This window comes from Manis pentadactyla, chromosome 5, assembly GCF_030020395.1.
Source record: "Manis pentadactyla isolate mManPen7 chromosome 5, mManPen7.hap1, whole genome shotgun sequence".
NCBI classification, from domain to species: Eukaryota; Metazoa; Chordata; class Mammalia; order Pholidota; family Manidae; genus Manis; species Manis pentadactyla.
In genome coordinates this window covers 123,846,811-123,866,505 of record NC_080023.1, presented here as the reverse complement: position 1 = coordinate 123,866,505, position 19,695 = coordinate 123,846,811, and the positions used below count along the sequence as shown (strand labels likewise).

The 19,695-nt window shown below is 35.5% G+C and overlaps 1 protein-coding gene across 1 annotated transcript in view; it reads left to right on the top strand.

The window, feature by feature from the left end:
- CLGN (calmegin) overlaps positions 1-19,493 on the top strand; it is a 56,916-nt gene extending 37,423 nt beyond the window's left edge. Inside the window, exons 9-15 of the mRNA XM_036930716.2 lie at positions 5,500-5,613; positions 5,727-5,877; positions 13,296-13,511; positions 14,407-14,532; positions 14,738-14,897; positions 15,903-16,003; positions 17,733-19,493. Coding sequence (XP_036786611.2) covers positions 5,500-5,613; positions 5,727-5,877; positions 13,296-13,511; positions 14,407-14,532; positions 14,738-14,897; positions 15,903-16,003; positions 17,733-17,813 — 949 coding nt within the window. The 3' untranslated portion in view covers positions 17,814-19,493. The remainder of the gene's footprint in view (positions 1-5,499; positions 5,614-5,726; positions 5,878-13,295; positions 13,512-14,406; positions 14,533-14,737; positions 14,898-15,902; positions 16,004-17,732) is intronic.
- The last annotated feature ends 202 nt before the right edge of the window (positions 19,494-19,695 follow it).

Below are 19,695 nucleotides of genomic sequence, written 5' to 3'. Positions count from 1 at the left end.
ATGTTAAGGTACTTGCCATCTATACCAATTTTGTTGAGAGTTTTTATCATACATGGATGTTGAATATTGTCGAATGTTTTTTCAGTATCTATGGAGGTGATCATGTGGTTTTTGTCCTTTTTGATGATATGGTGGATGATGTTGATGGATTTTCGAATGTTGTCCCATCCTTGCATCACTGGAATAAATCCCACTTGATCATGATGCATGATCTTTTTAATGTATTTTTGAATTCGGTTTGCTAATATTTTGTTGATTATTTTTACATCCATATTCATCAGGAATATTGGTCTGTAATTTTCTTTTGTTGTGAGGTCTTTGCCTGGTTTTGGTATTAGAGTGATGGTGGCCTTGTAGAATGAGTTTGGGAGTATTCCCTCCTCTTCAGCTTTTTGGAAAATTTTAAGGAAGATGGGTCTTAGATCTTCACTAAATGTTTGATAAAATTCAGCACTGAGTTCATCTGGTCCAGTGATTTTGGTCTTAGGTAGTTTTTTGATTACCAGTTCAATTTTGCTGCTGGTAATTGGTCTGTTCAGATTTTCTGTTTCTTCCTGGGTCAGCCTTGGAAGGTTGTATTTTTCTATAAAGTTGTCCATTTCTTCTAGGTTATCCAGTTTGTTAGCACATAATTTTTCATAGTATACTCTCATAATTCTTTGTATTTCTGTGGTGTCCATAGTGATTTAGTGATTTTTACTTTCTCATTTCTGATTCTGTTTATGGGTGAAGACTCTCTTTCATTCTTGATAAGTCTGCCTAAGGGTTTATGTATTTTGTTTATTTTCTCAAAGAACCAGCTCCTGCTTTCTTTAATTCTTCCTATTGTTTTAGTCCTCTCAATTTTATTTATTATGCTCTGACCTTTATTATCTCCCTTCTTCTACTGACTTTGTGCCTCATTTCTTCTTCTTTTTGTAGTTTTGTGTACTGTGTGTTCAGGCTGTTCATTTGGGATTGTTCTTCTTTCCTGAGGTATGCCTGTATTGCAATATATTTCCCTCTTAGCGTGGCCTTTGCTGCATCCTACAGATTTTTGCGGTGTTGAATTATTGTTGTCGTTTGTCTCCATATATTGCTTGACCTCTGTTTTTATTTGGTCATTGACCCATTGATTATTTAGAGGCATGTTACTAAGCCTCCATGTGTTTGTGGGGTTTTTCATTTTCTTTGTGTAATTTATTTCTGGTTTAATACCTTTGTGATCTGAGATGCTGGTTGGTACAATTTCAGTCTTTTTGGATTTACTGAGGTGCTTTTTGTGTCCTAGTATATGGTCTTGAAATTGTTCCATGTGCTTTTTAAAAGAATGTGTATCCTGTTGCTTTTAGATGGAGATGTCTGTTAGGTCCATTGGTTCTAGTATGTTGTTCAGTTCCTCTGTCTCCTCACTTATTTTCTGTCTGGTTGATCTCTACACTTTGGAGTGAGTGGTATTTTGAAGTCTCCTAAAATGAATGCATTGCATTTATTTCCCCTTTTAATTCTGTTAGTATTTGTTTCACATATGTAGCTGATCCTCTGTTGGGTGCATAGATATAATAGTTATATCCTCTTGTTGGATTGATTCCTTCATCTTTATGTATTGTACTTCTTTGTCTCTTGTGACTTTCTGTATTTTGAAGTCTATTTTGTCTGATACAAGCACTCCAACTGCTGCTTTTTTCTCCCTATTAGTTGCATGAAATATCTTTTTCCATCTCTTTACTTTCAGTCTGTGTATGTCTTCGGATTTGAAGTGAGTCTCTTGTTGGTCGCATATATGGGTCTTGTTTTTTTTATCCATTCAGTGACTCTATGTCTTTTATTTGTGCATTCAGACCATTTTCATTTAGGGTGATTATCAATAGATATGTACTTATTGCCATTGCAGGCTTTAGATTCATGGTTACCAAGGGTTCAAGGGTAATTCCCTTACTAGCTAACAGTCTTAAATTACTCATTTATTATGCTATTACAAACACAACCTAAAGGTTCTTTATTTTTTCCTCCTCCATTCTTTATATATTAGGTATCATATTCTGTACTCTTTGTCTTTCCCTTGATTGACTTTTGGGGTAGTTGATTTGATTTTGCATCTGCTTAGTAATTAATTGTTTTACTTTGCTGTGGTTTTATTTCCCCTTGTGGTAGCTATTAGCCTTAGGAATATTTCCATCTATGGTAGTCCCTCCAAAATGCACTGTAGAGGTGGTTTGTGGGAGGTAAATGCTCTCAGCTTTGCTTATCTAAAAATTGTTTAATCCCTCTTTCAAATTTAAATGATAACCTTGCCAGGTAGAGTATTCTTGGTTCAAGGCCTTTGTTTTTCATTGCATTAGATATATCATGCCACTCCCTTCTGGCCTGTAAGGTTTCTGTTGAGAAATCTGATGATAGCCTGATGGGTTTTCCTTTGTCTGTGATCTTTTTTCTCTGTCTAGCTGCTTTTAAAAGTCTGTCTTTATCCTTGATCTTTGCCACTTTAATTATTATATGTCTTGATGTTGTCTTCCCTGGGTCCCTTGTGTTGGGAGATCTGTGTACCTCCATGGCTTGACAGACTATCTCCTCCCCCCAGATTGAGGAAGTTTTCAGCAATTACCTTTTCAAAAAGACTTTCTGTCCCTTTTTCTTTCTCTTATTATTCTTGTATCCCTGTAATGCAAGTATTGTTCCGTTTGTATTAGTCACACAGTTCTCTCAATATTCTTTCATTCCTAGAGATCCTTTCTTCTCTCTGTGCCTCAGCTTCTTTGTATTCCTCTTCTCTAATTTCTATTCCATTTACCATCTCTTCTATTACATCTAATCTGCTTTTAAATCCTTCCATTGTATGTTTCATGTCAGATATGGAATTACTTAATGATTGAATCTCTGTCCTAAATTCATCCCTGAGTTCTTGAATATTTTTCTGTACCTCCCTGAAACATGTTTATGATTTTTATTTTGAACTCTCTTTCAGGAAGATTGGTGAGTTCAGTTTCATTTGGCCCTTTTTCTGAGATTTGCAAGATTTTTTTGTTTGAACCAGTGTCCTTTGACATTTCATATTTCTATGTGGTGCCCTCTAGTGCCCAGAAGGTCTAGTCTCTGGAGCTGTTCAGCCCCTGTTGTGATGTTGGGGGTTACAGGGGAGCAGTGCTGGTGCCTGGGGGGAGGAAAGAGCTGTGCCTGCTTCCCAGCTGCTATGCCTGTCTCCACTATCCAAACCAGTGAGCCAGCACACAGGTGTAAGCCTCTGTGTTTTGTGTCTATAGCTCCTGTTTGCAGGGCCTCCCTCTGGCTAGCATGATGCCAGGGCAGGTACTGCTGGTTTGCAAGCTGGTGCCGGCAAGCCAGGAGGAAGGCACAGCATGCTGCATATCACAGTCAGGGGCCTCGGAGCTGAGAAGCCAGCCAGGGAGATGGAGCACCTGAAGCTCCTGAAAGTTCCCAACCTGCTTGGCAGAGCCCGCCCAGACAACCTTGTCCACCTCTCCCTTCTCCTGCACAGCAAGCTCCATGCAAACCCTGCCCCTTCAGCAGCCCTCACACTGCTAGGAAGCCTCTCAGACTACCTGCCTTTCCTTTGTCCCAGAGCAGCCGGATTTGGGTCCCTGTCCTTCACCAACAGCTGGAATCTCAGTCTCTCCAAGTATTCCCCCTGTCTTAGCTTTCCAACCCCACTACTATCCAGAGCACCGTACAATGCAGGTTGTTGCTCCCATAGCAGATTTCCAGAGCTGGGTGTTCAGCAGTCCTAAGCTTTCTCCCCCTCCCTGCTCCATTTCTCTTCCTCCTGCTGGTTAGCTGGGGCTGGGGAAGGGCTTGTGTCCCGCCTTATCAAGGTTTTGGTACATTAGTTACCCTGTTTTGTGATGGCTTCTCTGTTCTCCAGGTGTATGCAGTCTGATGCAGCCTTCTTTCCTGTTGCTCTTTTAGGATTAGTTGTATTAACTTTATTTTCATATTATATGTGGTTGTGGGAGGAGTTCTCTGTCTTACCTCTCACACCGCCATCTCGAATCGCTCTCCTGCCAGATCTGTTCATTTTTTAAACCAATTTTTCTCTGTGTCTACATTTAGGAAATGTCTACTATAATTTTTTTTTAATTCTTGTTTGTTCATAAACATTAAGGTTACTACCTATTCATAATATAGAGTATTACTTCTGGATAAGCAACAGTGTTAACTTTTTAATTCTTGTAGCTAAAAAGGTATACCGATTAGTAATGCAGATGTCTTTTCCTTCAGACAAGTAGTATGATTGGGAAGTAGCTTGTACAAGGTAGGAAGAACAGTATGTTTTCTTTTTAATTAGTCACTTCTTAGCACATATCTTTAATGAATTCATGCTATCAGAAAAAGTAGGGCTGCATCCCTCCAGGTGGGTTTTCTAACATTGCTTCCTATTTGTTTACTCCTAAAGAGTAAGGCTGGGAAATAACTAGGCCCTTAAATGATAGAAACTGCATGTAACAACTTCTTCTAGTTGGTGATACATGTTAGAATTTGTTTTATAAAGTGCTAAAATAAATGTTACATTAAATTTTGAACTCTGCTTACCTTAAGTCTCAGAGTCTGAAGGTAACATTGATATCAGGCGAGTACAACACTTTAGGTATATAGAGTTAATTATTTCAGTTTATTTTGTTACTCAAATTTTGTTTGGAAAATCATAATGTAGCCTCTTGTTTAAAATTTCTACTTTTCAGAAGAGATGAAAATTACATTAGTAGTTTTATTCAGTACTTACTATGATGGTGTTTCTATACCTAAGAATATACATTTCTAAGTGTTTTTAAATGAAAATATAAAATTTCTAGAATTAAATTTTGAAAGTTAAAAAATATATATTGGAGTAAGAAAATCCCCCCAAATGCAACATAAAACTGAAGAATTGTAAAAGAAAATAATAAACTACATGAAAATAAGTGATTTGTATATGGCAAAAAAAAACACAGCATAAACTACATAAAAAAGTACATGAGAAGCTGGAAAAAGTACTTTCAATCGATATAACTGTCAGATAATTTCTTATTAATTTCCAGTATATTCCTTATAGCATTATTTGTAATTTAAAATTTCTGGAAACACTAAATGCCCCTCAAGGATAGGTTAAATAAACTTGTACATCTGCAAAGTGGAAAACTATGCAACTGTTCAGAAGAATGAAGCAGATATATATGTATATAAACAGAGTTCCTTGGACAGTCTTGAGACATAGTAGGCATCCAATATATGTTTGCTGATGAATGAATGAGTTTTTAAATGAACAAAAGGAATATTTAAAATACTCTGTGTAGAATGGTATCATTTGTGTAACAAAAGTATCCATATGTGCAAGTATGCATTAAAACACAAGGAATACATACAAAAGTTTGGCAGGTCAGCAGAAGACTTAGGTGAACGAGAGATGGGAAAGTAGTAGGCAAAAACAGAAGCATAGAAAATGCCTTTAATACCTTCTGAATTTTATAATGTCCATTTTAAACTTTTTGAGTAATTAATAATTAACATAAAATGCTGTATTTATAGGGATGAAAGTGAGCCTGCCCAAATAGAAGATTCAAATGCTGTTAAACCTGATGGCTGGCTAGATGATGACCCAAAATTTATTCCAGATCCTAATGCTAAAAAACCTGATGACTGGTAAGCATTCTTCATCTTCAATTATCAATTTCAAAGGTTTCTTGATTCTTATTACTAGTTTATATGACTGACAGGGTGAAGTTTCTATATTTGCTTTGTTCTGATTTCCTAAGGAATGAAGACATGGATGGAGAGTGGGAGGCACCTCGTATTTCTAATCCAGCTTGTCAGATTGGGTGTGGTGAGTGGAGACCTCCCATGATAGATAATCCAAAATACAAAGGAGTCTGGAGACCTCCCCTAATAGATAATCCTAACTACCAGGTAACACCCATTTGTTCCAGTCCCATAGTAAAATTAATAGTATTTCTGTTATATATCCAGTAATTGATAGTTACATCAGCTTTCAGAAAATTGATTTGTAATAGTGTTTCTTAGCTATCTCAAGAAGTCAAAGAAAATTAATTTGTTTAAATTATATTTATTTAATTTTCTAAGGGAATGAAATGAAGAACTAAAGACCAGTGAGTTCACATTGTATTTTTCCCTACTAATCAGTTGATGATCACTTTGGAATCAAATTCTATTTTATTTTATTTTTTTATTAAGATATCATTGATATACAATCCTATGCTCAGGTTTCACATGAGCAACATTGTGGTTACTACCTTCACGCATATTATTAAGTGCCCCCAACACACCCCATTGCAGTCACTGTCCATCACCGTAGTAAGATGCTATAGAGTCACTACTTGTCTTGTCTGTGCTATACTTCCATCCCTATGCCCCCCCTATATTATCTGTGCTAATCATAATACCCCTTATCCACTTATCCCTCCCTTCCCACAAAACCTCCGCAACACCTTTCCCTTTGGTAACCACTAGTCCCTTCTTGGAGTCTGTGAGTCTGCTTCTATTTTGTTCCTTCAGTTTTGCTTCATTGTTATACTCCACAAATGAGGGAAATCATTTAGTATTTGTCTTTCTCTGCCTGACTTATTTCACTGAGCATAAGACCTGCTAGCTCCATCCATGTTGTCGCAAATGGTAGGATTTGTTTCTTTCTTATGGCTGAGTAGTATTCCATTGTGGATATGTACCACCTCTTCTTTATCTGTTCATTTACTTATGGACACTTAGGTTGCTTCCATGTCTTGGGTATTGTAAATAGTGCGGCGATAAACATAGGGGTGCATATGTCTTTTTGAATCTGGGATCTTGTTTTCTTTGGGTAAATTCCTAGGAGTGGAATTGAACTAATTTACATTCCCACCAGCAGTGCAGAAGGGTTCCCCTCTCTCCACATCCTCACCAACTGTTGTTTCTCTTTTGGATATTGGCCATAACTGGTGTGAGGTGATATCTCATTGTGGTTTTAATTTGTATTTCCCTGATGATTAGCAATGTGGAGCATATTTCCATGTGCCTGTTGGCCATCTGAATTTCTTCTTTGGAGAAGTGTCTGTTCAGATCCCCTGTCCATTTTTTAATCAGGTTATCTGCTTTTTGGGTGTTGAGGCATGTGAGCTCTTTATATATTTTGGATGTTAACCCCTTATCTGGTATGTCTAATGAATATATTATCCCATATTGTAGGATGCTTTTTTGTTTTACTGATGGTGACTTGGCTGTACAGAAGCTTTTTAGTTTCATGTAGTCCCACTTGTTCATTTTTGCTTTTGTTTGCCTTGCCTGAGGAGATGCATTCAGGAAAAAGTTGCTCATGTTTATATTCAAGATATTTTTGCCTGTTTTTTCTTCTAAGAGTTTTATGGTTTGATGACTTACAGTCAGGTCTTTGATCCATTTCAAGTTTACTTTTGTGTATGGAGTTAGACAGTAATCCAGTTTCATTCTCTTACATGTAGCTGTCCAGTTTTGCCAACACCAGTTGTTGAAAAGGCTGTCATTTCTCCACTGTATGTCCATGGCTCTTTCAATCATATATTAATTGGCTGTATATGTATGGGTTTATATCTGGGTTCTATATTCCATTCCATTGATCTTTGGCTCTGTTCTTATGCCAGTACCAAACTGTCTTGATTACTGTGGCTTTGTAGTAGATAATCCCCCCTGCCCCTGCTTTATTTTCCCTTCTATGGATTGCTTTGGCTATTTGGGGTCTTTTGTGGTTCCATATGAATTTTAGAACTATTTGTTCTAGTTCATTGAAGAATGCTCTTGGTATTTTGATAGGGATTGCATTAAATCTGTAGTTGCTTTAGGTAGGATGGCAATTTTGACAATATTAAATCTTCCTATCCATGAGCACGGGATGTATTTCCATTTATTGGTGTCTTCTTTGATTTCTCTCAAGAGTGTCTTGTAGTTTTCAGGATATAAGTCTTTCACTTCTTTGATTAAGTTTATTCCTAGGTATTTTATTATTTTTGATGCAGTTGTGAGTAGAATTGTTTTCCTGATTTCTCCTTCTGCTAGTTCTTCATAGTATATAGGAATGCAACAGATATCTGTGTATTAATTTTGTATCTTGCAACTTTGCTGAATTCAGATATTCTAGTAGTTTTGGAGTGCATTCCTTAGGGGTTTTTTTGTACAATAATCATGTCATCTTCAAACAGTGACAGTTTAACTTCTTCTTTGCCAATCTGGACACCTTTTCTTTGTGTCGTCTGATTGCCGTGGCTAGGATCTCCAGTACTATGTTGAATAAAAGTGGGGAGTATGGGCATCCTTTGTCTTGTTCCCTATCTTAGAGGTAAAGCTTTCAGCTTTTCACTGTTAAGTATGATGTTGGCTGTGGGTTTGTTGTATATGGCCTTTATTATATTGATATACTCACCTTCAATAACTATTTTATTGAGAGTTTTTATCATGAATGGATGTTGCATTTTGTCGAATGCCTTTTCAGAATCTGTGGAGATGATCATGTGATTTTGTCCTTTTTGTTGATGAGGTGCATGATGTTGATGGATTTTCAAATACTGTACCATCCTTGCATCTCTGGAATGAATCCCACTTGATCATGATGTATGATCTTTCTCATGTATTTTTTAATTTGGTTTGCTAATATTCTGTTAAGTATTTTTGCATCTATGTTCATTATGGATATTGGTCTGTAATTTTCTTTCTTTGTGTTGTCTTTGCCTGGTTTTGGTATTAGGGTGATGTTGGCCTCATAGAATGAGTTTGGAAGTATTCCCTCCTCTTTTACTTTTTGGAAAACTCTAAGGAGGAAGGGTACTAGGTCTTCATTAAATGTCTGATAAAGTTCAGCAGTGAAGCCCTCTGGTACAGGTATTTTGTTCTTAGGTAGTTTTTTGATTAACAATTCAATTTTGTTGTGGGTAATTAGTCTATTCAGTTTTTATGTTTCTACCTGGGTCAGTCTTTGAAGGTTACTTTTCTAGAGAGTTGTCCATTTCTTCTAAGTTATCCAATTTGTTAGCACATACTTTTTCATAGTATTCTCTAATAATTCTTTGTATTTCAGTGGTGTCTTTAGTGATTTTTCCTCTCTCATGTCTGATTCTGTTTATGTGTGTAGACTGTCTTTTTTTCTTGATAAGTCTGGCTAAGGTTTAATATATTTTGTTTATTAAAGAACCATCTCTTGGTTTCATTAATTTTTTCTATTGTTTTATTTTTCTCAATGTTATTAATTTCTTTTCTGATCTTTATTATGTCCCTCCTTCTGCTGGCTTTGGGCCACAGTTGTTCTTTTTCTAGTTTCATTTATTTTGAATTTAGACTTTTCATTTGGGATTGTTCTTTCTTCTTTAAATAGACCTGAATTGCTATACACTTTCCTCTTAGACTTGTCTTCACTGTGTCCCACAGAAATTGGGGCTTTGAACTGTTTATGTTTGTCTCCATATATTGCTTGATCTCTGTTTTTATTTGGTCATTGATGCATTGATTATTTAGGAGCATGTTGTTAAGCCTCATTGTGTTTTTGGGCTGTTTTGTTTTCTTTGTACAATTTATTTCTAGTTTCATACATTTCTGATCTGAAAGGTTGGTTGGTACAATTTTAGTGTTTTTGAATTTACTGAGGCTCTTTTTGTTGCCTACTATGTGATCTATTCTGGAAAATGTTCTATGTGCAATCGAGAAGAATGTGAATCCTCTTGCTCTTGGGTGGAGTGTTCTGTAGATATCTGTTATGTCCATCTGTTCTAATGTGTTGTTCAGTGCCTCTGTGTCCTTACTTATTTTCTGTCTGGTTTATCTGTCCTTTGGAGTAAGTGGTGTGTTGAAGTCTCCTAAAATGAGTGCATCACATTCTATTTCTCCCTTTAATTCTGTTAGTATTTGTTGCATGTATTTGGGTGGTCCTATGTTGGGTGCATACATACTTATAATGGTTATATCCTCTTGTTGGACTGACCCCTTTATCATTATATAATGTCCTTCTATGTCTCTTGTTAGTTTCTTTGTTTTGAAGCCTATTTCATCTGATACAAGTATTGCAACTCCTGCTTTTATCTTCCTGTTTGCATGAAGTATCTTTTTCTCTCCTTTCACTTTTAGTCTGTGTATGTCTTTGGTTTGAAGTGAGTCTCTTGAAGGCAGTATATAAATGGGTCCTGCTTTTTTATCCATTCTGAAACTCTATGTCTTTTGATTGGTTCTTTCAGACCATTTACATTTAAGGTAATTATCAACAGATATGTACTACTTACTGCTATTTCAGGATTTGGATTCATGGTTACCAAGGCTCAAGGGCAGCTTCTTTACTATCTGACAGTCTAACTTAACTCACTTATTATGCTATTATAAACACAATCTGAAGATTCTTTTTTTTCCCTTTGTCTTCCTCCTCCACTGTTTAAATGTTAATGTCATATTCTGTACTCTTTGTGTATATCTTGACTGACTTTGTGGTTAGCTGATTTAATTTTGCATCTGTTCAGTAATTATTTGATCTACTTCCTTTACTGTGTTTTTATTTTCTCTGGTGACAACTGTTTAGCCTTAGGTATACTTCCATCTAGAGCAGTCCCTTTAAAATTCACTGTAGCGATTGTTTGTTGGAGGTAAACTCCCTCAACTTTTGCTTATCTGGAAATTGTTTAATCCCTCCTTCAAATTTAAATGATAATCTTTCTGGATAGATTATTCTTGGTTCGAGTTCATTCTGTTTCATTGCACTGAATATATCATGCCATTCCCTTTTGGCCTGTAAGGTTACTGCTGAGAAGTCTGGTGATAGCCTGATGGATTTTCCTTAGTAGAAGATAATTTTTTCACTCTCTGGCTGCTTTTAATACTCTGTCCTTGTCCTTGATCTTTGCATTTTTAATTATTATATGTCTTGGCGTTGTCTTCCTTGAGTCCCTTGTGTTGGGAGATCTGTGCACTTCCATGGCCAGAGAGACTATTTCCTTCCCCAGTTTGGGGAAGTTTTCAGCTATTATTTCTTCAAAGATACTTTCTATCCCTTTCTCTTCTCCTCCCCCTATAATGTGAATATTGTTCCGTTTGTATTAGTCACACAGTTCTCTTAATATTTTTTCATTCCTAGAGATCCTTTTTTCTCTCTCTGCCTCAGATTCTTGGTATTCCTGTTCTCTAATTTATATTCCATTTACTGTCTCCTTTGCCTCATCTAATGTGCTTTTAAATCCCTCCATTGTATATTTAATTTCAGTTACTATATTTTTAAGGTGTCTTCAACTTCCTGAATTCGTCCCTTAGCTCTTGAATATTTTTCTGTAGCTTCATTAGCATGCTTATGACTTTTCTTTTGAATTATTTTTCAGGAAGATTGGTGATTTCAGTTTCACTGAGCCCTCTTTCTGGTGTTTGAGGGATTTTTGATTGAACAAGCTTCTTCTGTCTTTTCATAATCCTATTGTATAATAAAAAATATTAGGCTTGTTTAGACAGCACCATCTAGTTCCCAGAAGCTCTGCTCTTCAGAGCTGCCCAGCACCTGGAGTGATGGCAGTGGTCGCAGGCGACTGGTGCTGGTGCCTACTCTAAGGAGAGAACTCTGTCCTTTTTCCCAGCCACAGAGCCAGCCTCTGCTGTCAGGGCCAGTGAGCAGAGAGCAGCCTCTGCATTAAGCCACTGAGGTTGCTGTAGGCTGGGCTGATGGCAGGGGCTGCAGGTTTGTGTGCAGGTGCTGGAGGGGAGGAGTGAGCAGCAGGCTGTTTAGCACAGTGGGGGTTCTCGGGGCTGCATTTCCAGTCAGGGGGTTGGAGGGCTTGAAGCTCCTGAACATTCCCAACCTGCTGGGCTGAGTGTGCCGGGATAATTTTTTCCACCTGATCAAGAAGCTCTGTGTAATCCTTGCCCATTTAGCAGCCCTCTTACTGTTGGGAAGTCTTTCAAAAGTGTCTGCCTTCCTTTTGTCCCAGAGCAGCCTGTTGTGGGAACCTTTCTCCACAAATAGCTGGAATCTGTCTCTGTCTTTGCTTTCCAACCCCTCTGATCTCCAGAGCACCATGCAATGTGGGTTTGTGCTCCCCAAGTAGATTTCTAGGGATGGGTATTTAGCACTCCTGGGCTTCTACTCCCTCCCCACTCTGTTTCTCTTCCTCCCGCCAGTGATCTGGTGTGGGGGGAGTGCTTGGGTCCCACCAGTCGCAGCTTTGTTACTTTACCCTTTTCCTTGATGTAGATTTCTTGTTTTCTTTTCCCAGATGTAGACTGGCTGGTACAATCTTATTTCTGATCACTCTTTTAGGAATGGTTGTATTTGCTGTATTTTCATATTACATGTGGTTTGGGGAGGAGATTTCTGCCTCATTTCTCTTGCAGCCATCTTTTTTCTGCCTCAATTTCTATTTTAGAATTAAATATAAGAAATGAGTTCTGATCAGGACAACTCAGACTATATACATTTTGGTAATTATTGCCTGTGCTTGCTTAATGTGCTTCTTACTTTGTGGTGTTATTAAAATTCAGATTTTTTTCCCTAATATGGATCAGACATCTTCTGAGTGTAATAAGCTTTTTGGGTAAAAGTCCCTATGCTATCTGTAGTTCTATCTAATTATTCATTAGCATTTTCTAGTATGTATTATATATATATGCAGTTGCATATTCTAATTGCTCATTGTAGTTTTTCTTAATAGCATTTATTACAAAATTTTTATTATTGTTTAATGTCTGTCTCATTCATTAGTCTTTAAACTCCGTAATACAGGAACCACGTCTGTCTTAATCATCACTGTACCCATGGCCTAGTGCCTGGCACAGGATAGATACATATGATGGTGGAGTGAGTCAGTGAGTGATCATATTGTCATATTTGTTTGATTTGGTTGAGTTTCATCATGTAAGATCTAATGAAACTTTTATGTTGAATAACTGTTCTGAGGTTCAGAATTATTCAGTGGTTGATTACTGAAGCCTGTCATGCATATATGTTAAAAAAGAGTGGCTCCATTTTTGCCATAGAGTGATCTCTCTGATGTGGGCAATTTTAATGACATCTTGCCTTGAATAACTTTAGTAAGTGTAAAAAAAAGCTTGTCTAAAATAGTATCCCTTCCTTATGACATGTAATTACTCATTTCTGTGTATGTTGGATTTTTACTTTGCCTTTTTTGGCAGTTTAAAGTCTCTATTGTTCATAGGGATCATCATATATATAATAAGAAAAAACACTGTTTTATTTCCAGTGAATTAATAGTAAATTAATATCAGCTTAAAGTTTCCATTTTTTCTCATTATTATTGCTCATTTTATTCAATAGCAACTACTACTTGAGTAGCTTTTATAATGAAATTATTTTATTTGAAAATATCTTAAAATTATTCTTCTTCCAGGGAATCTGGAGTCCTCGAAAAATTCCTAATCCAGATTATTTTGAAGATGATCATCCATTTCTTCTGACTTCTTTCCATGCTCTTGGATTAGAACTTTGGTCTATGACCTCTGATATCTACTTTGATAATTTCATTATCTGTTCAGAAAAGGAAGTAGCAGATCACTGGGCTGCAGATGGTTGGGGAGTGAAAATAATGATAGCAAATGCTAATGAGGTACAGTATTTATCATATAGTACTAGTAGGACTTGGTCCTGGTTATAAGTTACAGAAAAGGTAAATGTGCAATAACTGCTAAATGCAAAAGAAATGTACTTTAATTCATTTATGTAGGCAAAATATTTAGTTTACTGTATTATGATGCAACTTCATGATAAACTATGTAAGAAACTATACATAATGTAAATCTGCATTCCATTCATTAAATTATGATGCCATAATGGGTTTTAATGCCTATTTGCTATTTATAGAAATAAGACTACTTAATGTCTTTATTAGCTTTTTAATTCAAATTCCATGTGGCAATGGTAATCTAAATATTATTCTTTATTTTAACTACTTTTCACTTAGAGGAGTGTAGAGAATTTAAAATTTAATATTATTGTTTCCAGCTTTTCCCCCCCAAAATCTTAACACTATTTAGAAAAGATTAAGCTAAATCTTTTAATAAGAGAAACAATTTCCTTACTGAAGGTTTTACATGAAATTCAGTATTAAAAAAATAATTCTCAGGTTTATTTTATTAATAAGTCCTTGAAAAGTACAGAAAAGTTGTATACTTCTAAATGAACCACAAAAAAATATATCCTTAAAGAGTATTTTTCCTGAAATATTCCAACAAAATAAAATTGTCATAATTATTGCTGATAGGTTAGCAATTTCCACCTATGCACGAAGCAACATATCTTCTACAAAGTCTTAAACAGAGATGCATGCTAATACATTAGAGTTTAAACTTCACAAAGTATAACATAGGGAAATAAAACATTTTTTACAAGTTCATCACTTCCTAATATAAAGCACGTGGGTGAAAATATGTTTTTGGTAGTCTGTATTTCCTAATGCAGGTTTGTAAAATCTCAATTCATTTTTATGCTTATTTCTTCTATAGCCTGGTATACTTAAACAACTAATGGCAGCTGCTGAAGAGCACCCGTGGCTTTGGCTCATTTATCTTGTAATAGCAGGGCTTCCAATAGCAGTAATTACTGCATTTTATTGGCCAAGGATAGTAAAGGTAAATAAAATGAATTTCTTTCACCTTGAAACCTCTTAGTGTTTTGGACTTCTACAAACTGAGCAAGTGGTTCTTAAAAGTAATAAATTAAATTTCCTGCAAATGTTTACTGATAGTGCACTGTGTGAGACATGTTACTGCAGAAAACTTTTAAAAAAATAGTGCTTTGCTTTTAGTAAAAATACTTTATGTTAAACTACCACAGAAAAAATATGAAGATGCAGAATATAAAAAAAATGACATATGTAAACCACAAACAAAGGGAGCACTGGAGCAAGAAGTAAAGGAGGAAACACTAGCCCTGGAGAAGCCAATAGACTTGGAAGAGGACAAAAGGCAAAGCGATGGGGAAATTCTTGAAAAGGGTAAGACGATGATAGTGACTTATAATGGGGACCCTGGGCAAAACTCATAAAAAGACTAGATCATCTGGTAAACACTCGCTGTTGTTCTTGCTTGTTGTCGAAGTGATACCATCTGAATCCCCAAGAATGCATGATTACGGCAAAGAGAAGTAACTGTCCCCCCTGAGCAGCCATCCTATTTATAGAGTTTTTGTCTTCTAGGAAGAAAGAATACTACTATTCAGTCACTTTAAAGCCTAGCAGCTATGAGTCCCTTATGCTATAGGTTTTTGCAAGGACTTTTCTTGCTTCTAAAAACGTAGATGAGGTGGGAGGTATAGACCATGGTATCTATGGAAGAGTAATAGGTGTAAGGCAGGTGAGGCAGGAACAAAATCAACACTGTCTTCCAGTGGCTCTTGTTTTATCAAGTAGTTTATCATAATGAATAAATAATCTGAAAGTACTGCTCATTCATGTGTTCCCTTCCCACCCTGTACTGTACTCCTTCAGATGCTGTAACTGAAGAACTGAGACTTTTTGGTGGGGGTCCACCCAAGACTTCCTTATGCACTTCTAGGTAGAAATAAAACTATTGATATTTGCCAGGTGTCCCAAACCAGGTTCCAGACTGAGCCATTTTTTAAAACTTACGTCTTGAGCACTATTTTAACTTAATAGCTGATGAAACAGTTAACTTAAAAACCATATTCTCAAAACACACACACATACACATATATGTATATTTACATGTGTAGGTGTGTACATTAAATACACACACATATGTTATTTGGTTTTCATATTACATAATACTAAATGCTTACAAATTCTTTAAACCTAAACAGTTCCTCTAATGTGATTTATTAAATGTGGTTAAAAGGAGCATTTTTAATTTTTAAAAAATTTCTAATGGAAGAAATTGCTTCAAAATATTGGGATTTAAATAAACCCTCTTGTATTTAATAGTATCCAGTAGCACTATTCTGAGGCATCAAGTCTTTGCCTTTAATAACATCTGTATTCTAGAAGAGGAAGGTGAATCTGAGGAGAAGAGTGAAGAAGAAATAGATATCCTAGAAGGACAAGAAGAAGGTAATAAATCAAATAAGTCTGGATCAGAGGATGAGGTAAGCAACTCTTTAAAGGAAAATGAACTAGTTTCTATGTGTGATTTTTATCCATAAAAAACTACTTCAATAAAAGCAGCAATCTGGTCTATGAGGAATTTTTTGCCATATTTCTCCAAGCTTTTATAAGAGCCTCCAATTGTTTTGAAAATGTATCCATAAAGGAGGCAAGAAAATACTGTACTTTATATTATCTCAATGCCTAAGAAAACAGCATAAAGTAAGCTTGTGGTTTAGAAAATACAGGGAGCCACATCTATAAAAAATTATGACTTTATCATTAAAGTATGCTGTTGAAAGCTATAATAGGCCCATTTGAATATTTAAAAAGTAATTCTGTTAACTACAAGACAATTTTCTCTAGAGCCATTATGAAAACATTCTGTCTCCATAATTTACTCTCACATTTTGAAATATTTCATTAATTAGGGAGTTGAGTACTAACTGCCTGATAAGGTATTCTTCTCAAAATTTTAATAAACTCGTTTTCCCATGAACTTGATATGTGTCTACTCCTTTTTTTGCATTGTGACAGTGCCTCCATTTTCAGTCCATTATTATGAAATCAGAAGCCATCCAGGATATACTTGTTTTTTGGCCAGCAGCCCCAAAAGCATGTTGTTTCTCTAGCCATTTAAGAGCTGCACAGTCTCAGGCCGCAGAGTTCCCATCCTCACACTCTCATTGCACAGCGTTAGGTCAGGGAAAAGTCGTTTTGCCTGGCCTGGTGCATGCGGTGAAATAAACTTTCTATTTTGTCTACATGAAGCAATCTCCCAAATAAACTTGTTTTGTTATTGTTTGTTTTCTAAAGGTTATTCAATACATATACCTGGCCACTGGTCTAATTTAATTACCGCATGAGCTTTTCAAGGGGTTTTGGAGACCATTATCCAGTATGATTTCCCTATTAAGAGGGGGCCAGGTGAAGATAATTTTTTCCAGTTTTAAACAGTCATTGTTTCAGCTATCACTCTTATATTAATATTTGCAATTACTTATTTGAATATGTATTCTAGTTACATTTTGCTTCACAAAAATTTTGTGGACCTTTAAAAATATATCAACTCCATCTTGCAACTTTTTAGACATCTTACATATGTTTGTCAATGAGCTAAAAAGAAGCCAATTTTTGTACAGTATAACCTTGAGAAATAATTATAACTATTTTGTATAATATAATATGTTCATTGTTTTCTTTTGGTACCCAAGTTCAATTTATGTATAAATGCTTATTTTGAAAGAATAAGAAAGGAAAGAAAAACCCAAACTATAAACCTGATATTTCCCACTCCTCTCTCCTAATTTTTCTCAAAGCACTTTATGCCAGAAGTTTTGAAAAAGTCTCTGTAGAACCTGTTCAACAATTCATTACTTAAAGAAATATTATGAATATCCCACAATGCAAATACCATATAGTCTTTAACGATGACATTGGGATTGAGTTCTAAATTATAACATTGTGAATTGAGTCATTAGCAGTATTCCTTCTCGGATGCATAGTTCATAGGCAGAGTTATTCTAACCATGAAATCAAGCCAAAAGATGAACAAATTAAAACACATTGATTTATTATATACACATTTTTAATCAGCTGCATAAAGGAACACATAGAAGATAGCATTTGATTTTTAGAACATATATTTTAGAGACTAAGAAATACATTATTTACTATTACCTACTAGTTACCTATTGAACAAAATAAACATTTTCATGATCTTTTTTCTAGATGAAAGAAGCAGATGAGAGCACAGGATCTGGAGATGGCCCAGTAAAGTCAGTACGCAAGAGAAGAGTACGAAAAGAGTAAACTATATTCAAGTATTTTTAATTCCTGAGAGATGTCTGGCATTCTAAAATCAGTGTGCCAGAAATGAACTTGAATCGATCTGCACATCCTGTTTCTGCTGTCTAGAAATATTACTCTTTCTGACACTTATTTTAGTCTTTCTTTTCAGAGAAAAAAAAAACTTTGAAGTTACAAGGTCTTTCAATTTAGAATAAAAGAAAAGTGGCATGTTACATATCAGATTTAAGAAATGAATGCCATTAAAAGTTACACAGTTTTAATAGTTTGGAGAAAGTTTTGGTTTGTACAGAACAGAATAATATGCAGCAACTTTGCTGCTATTAGAAAAAATCAGTTATTGGAATTTCCTCTTAAATGGCTATACTACTATTTAACTGGCAGTTCTATAATAAAAGAGTGTGTTCTGTTGTACAGAGCTAAATGCAATAAAGTTACTGTATGGTTGGTTGATTCTATCAACAATTGAAAGTGTTGTATGTGACCCATATTTACCTAGTTTCTGCCAAATTGTAGTTACGGTCCATTGTTCACTTCAATTATAGATTCCTTTAAAGAGGTCTTTGTTGACAGATAAGCAAACAAAACAGAAATGTCTGTGTCATTCATAACTAATAACTGGTTAATAGTGTAGCATATTTTACATTCAAATACATAATAATAGGTTCATCAAAACAAAACAGTGTACAGAATGTTTTTCAAACTTTTATGGTGGTTTCATGCCAGAATGGCTTACCTACTCACAAGGTTGTTTATGCATACATTGCTCCTGAAAATAATTACTTTTTCTCTTTAAAATTATATCCTCTTTAGTAAATCATCATGGGAGGCTTTTAATTATTTTCGACCTTATCATTGAGATTCTAATGGCTAATTGGTATCAATCATCATGCTTTGTATCTGTATTTTTACAAATTCAAATCTAAGTCTTTTACCTCATCTAGCTTCAAAGCTGCCTCTAAGATAAATAACAGCAACTATTGTTCCTCTTCTTAAAGTTGTTAACCAAAGACACAGAAGTAGATATAATGGAGCTGTGTTGTGCCATTTAATATATTTTAAGGATTTTTATGGTTGGGTAACAGGTTAGAGCCTTTGGCATGTGATCTAAATCTTTTGAGACCACTGAAACTACTTTAATACTAACTATGAAGAGAACTTTATACTAGTTGGGTATTATTTTGGATTCCTTTATAGACATCATACCCCTGTTGGGCACACCCCCACTCAGTTCCCACACAGCCCCTTCCCAACAATACATTTAGATTATATGCATAAGAAAAGGAGTCGCTAGCTTCTTTTACTAAAGGAAGCCAAACACAGCCAGTAAGACTATCCACTGCTTATTTCAGAGAGTGAATTGAAAATGAAAATAAATGCTTAATTCCATTGCTGTGTTCTGAACCTTCATAAATTGGTGGTGGGAAAACTTAATACATAGTTACCCACTGTTTTTATTTAATACTAACTGAACTTAACACATCTTGCAAGGACTCCCTTTCTTGCTTTGTATTTGGAATGTTCAAATGAACTAGATATGTTGAATGATTCTAGATGAGGATGTTCTGAAAGTAACCTACTTCAGGAGAGAAATTCTTCCTTAATTTTGTGGAAACCTTGCCTGACAAGTGTCTTGTATGTGAACCTTTTTTTCTAATGATTGATTAAAACTTCTTTTACTTTCTTAGTTGCAGATTTATTTTAACTTCAACATTTGGTTAAACTCCATGAGTTTGCAGTTTTCTGAGCAACCAGTTTTGCCAGCTCACGGCTCCTTCCTGTAGATATACCCTCTGTGGATGTACCATGGCTTATAGGTTTAACCAAAACTTAACTCTTACATCTATGTGTACTAGATCACTGCAGTAGGCAAAGCATTAGAGTC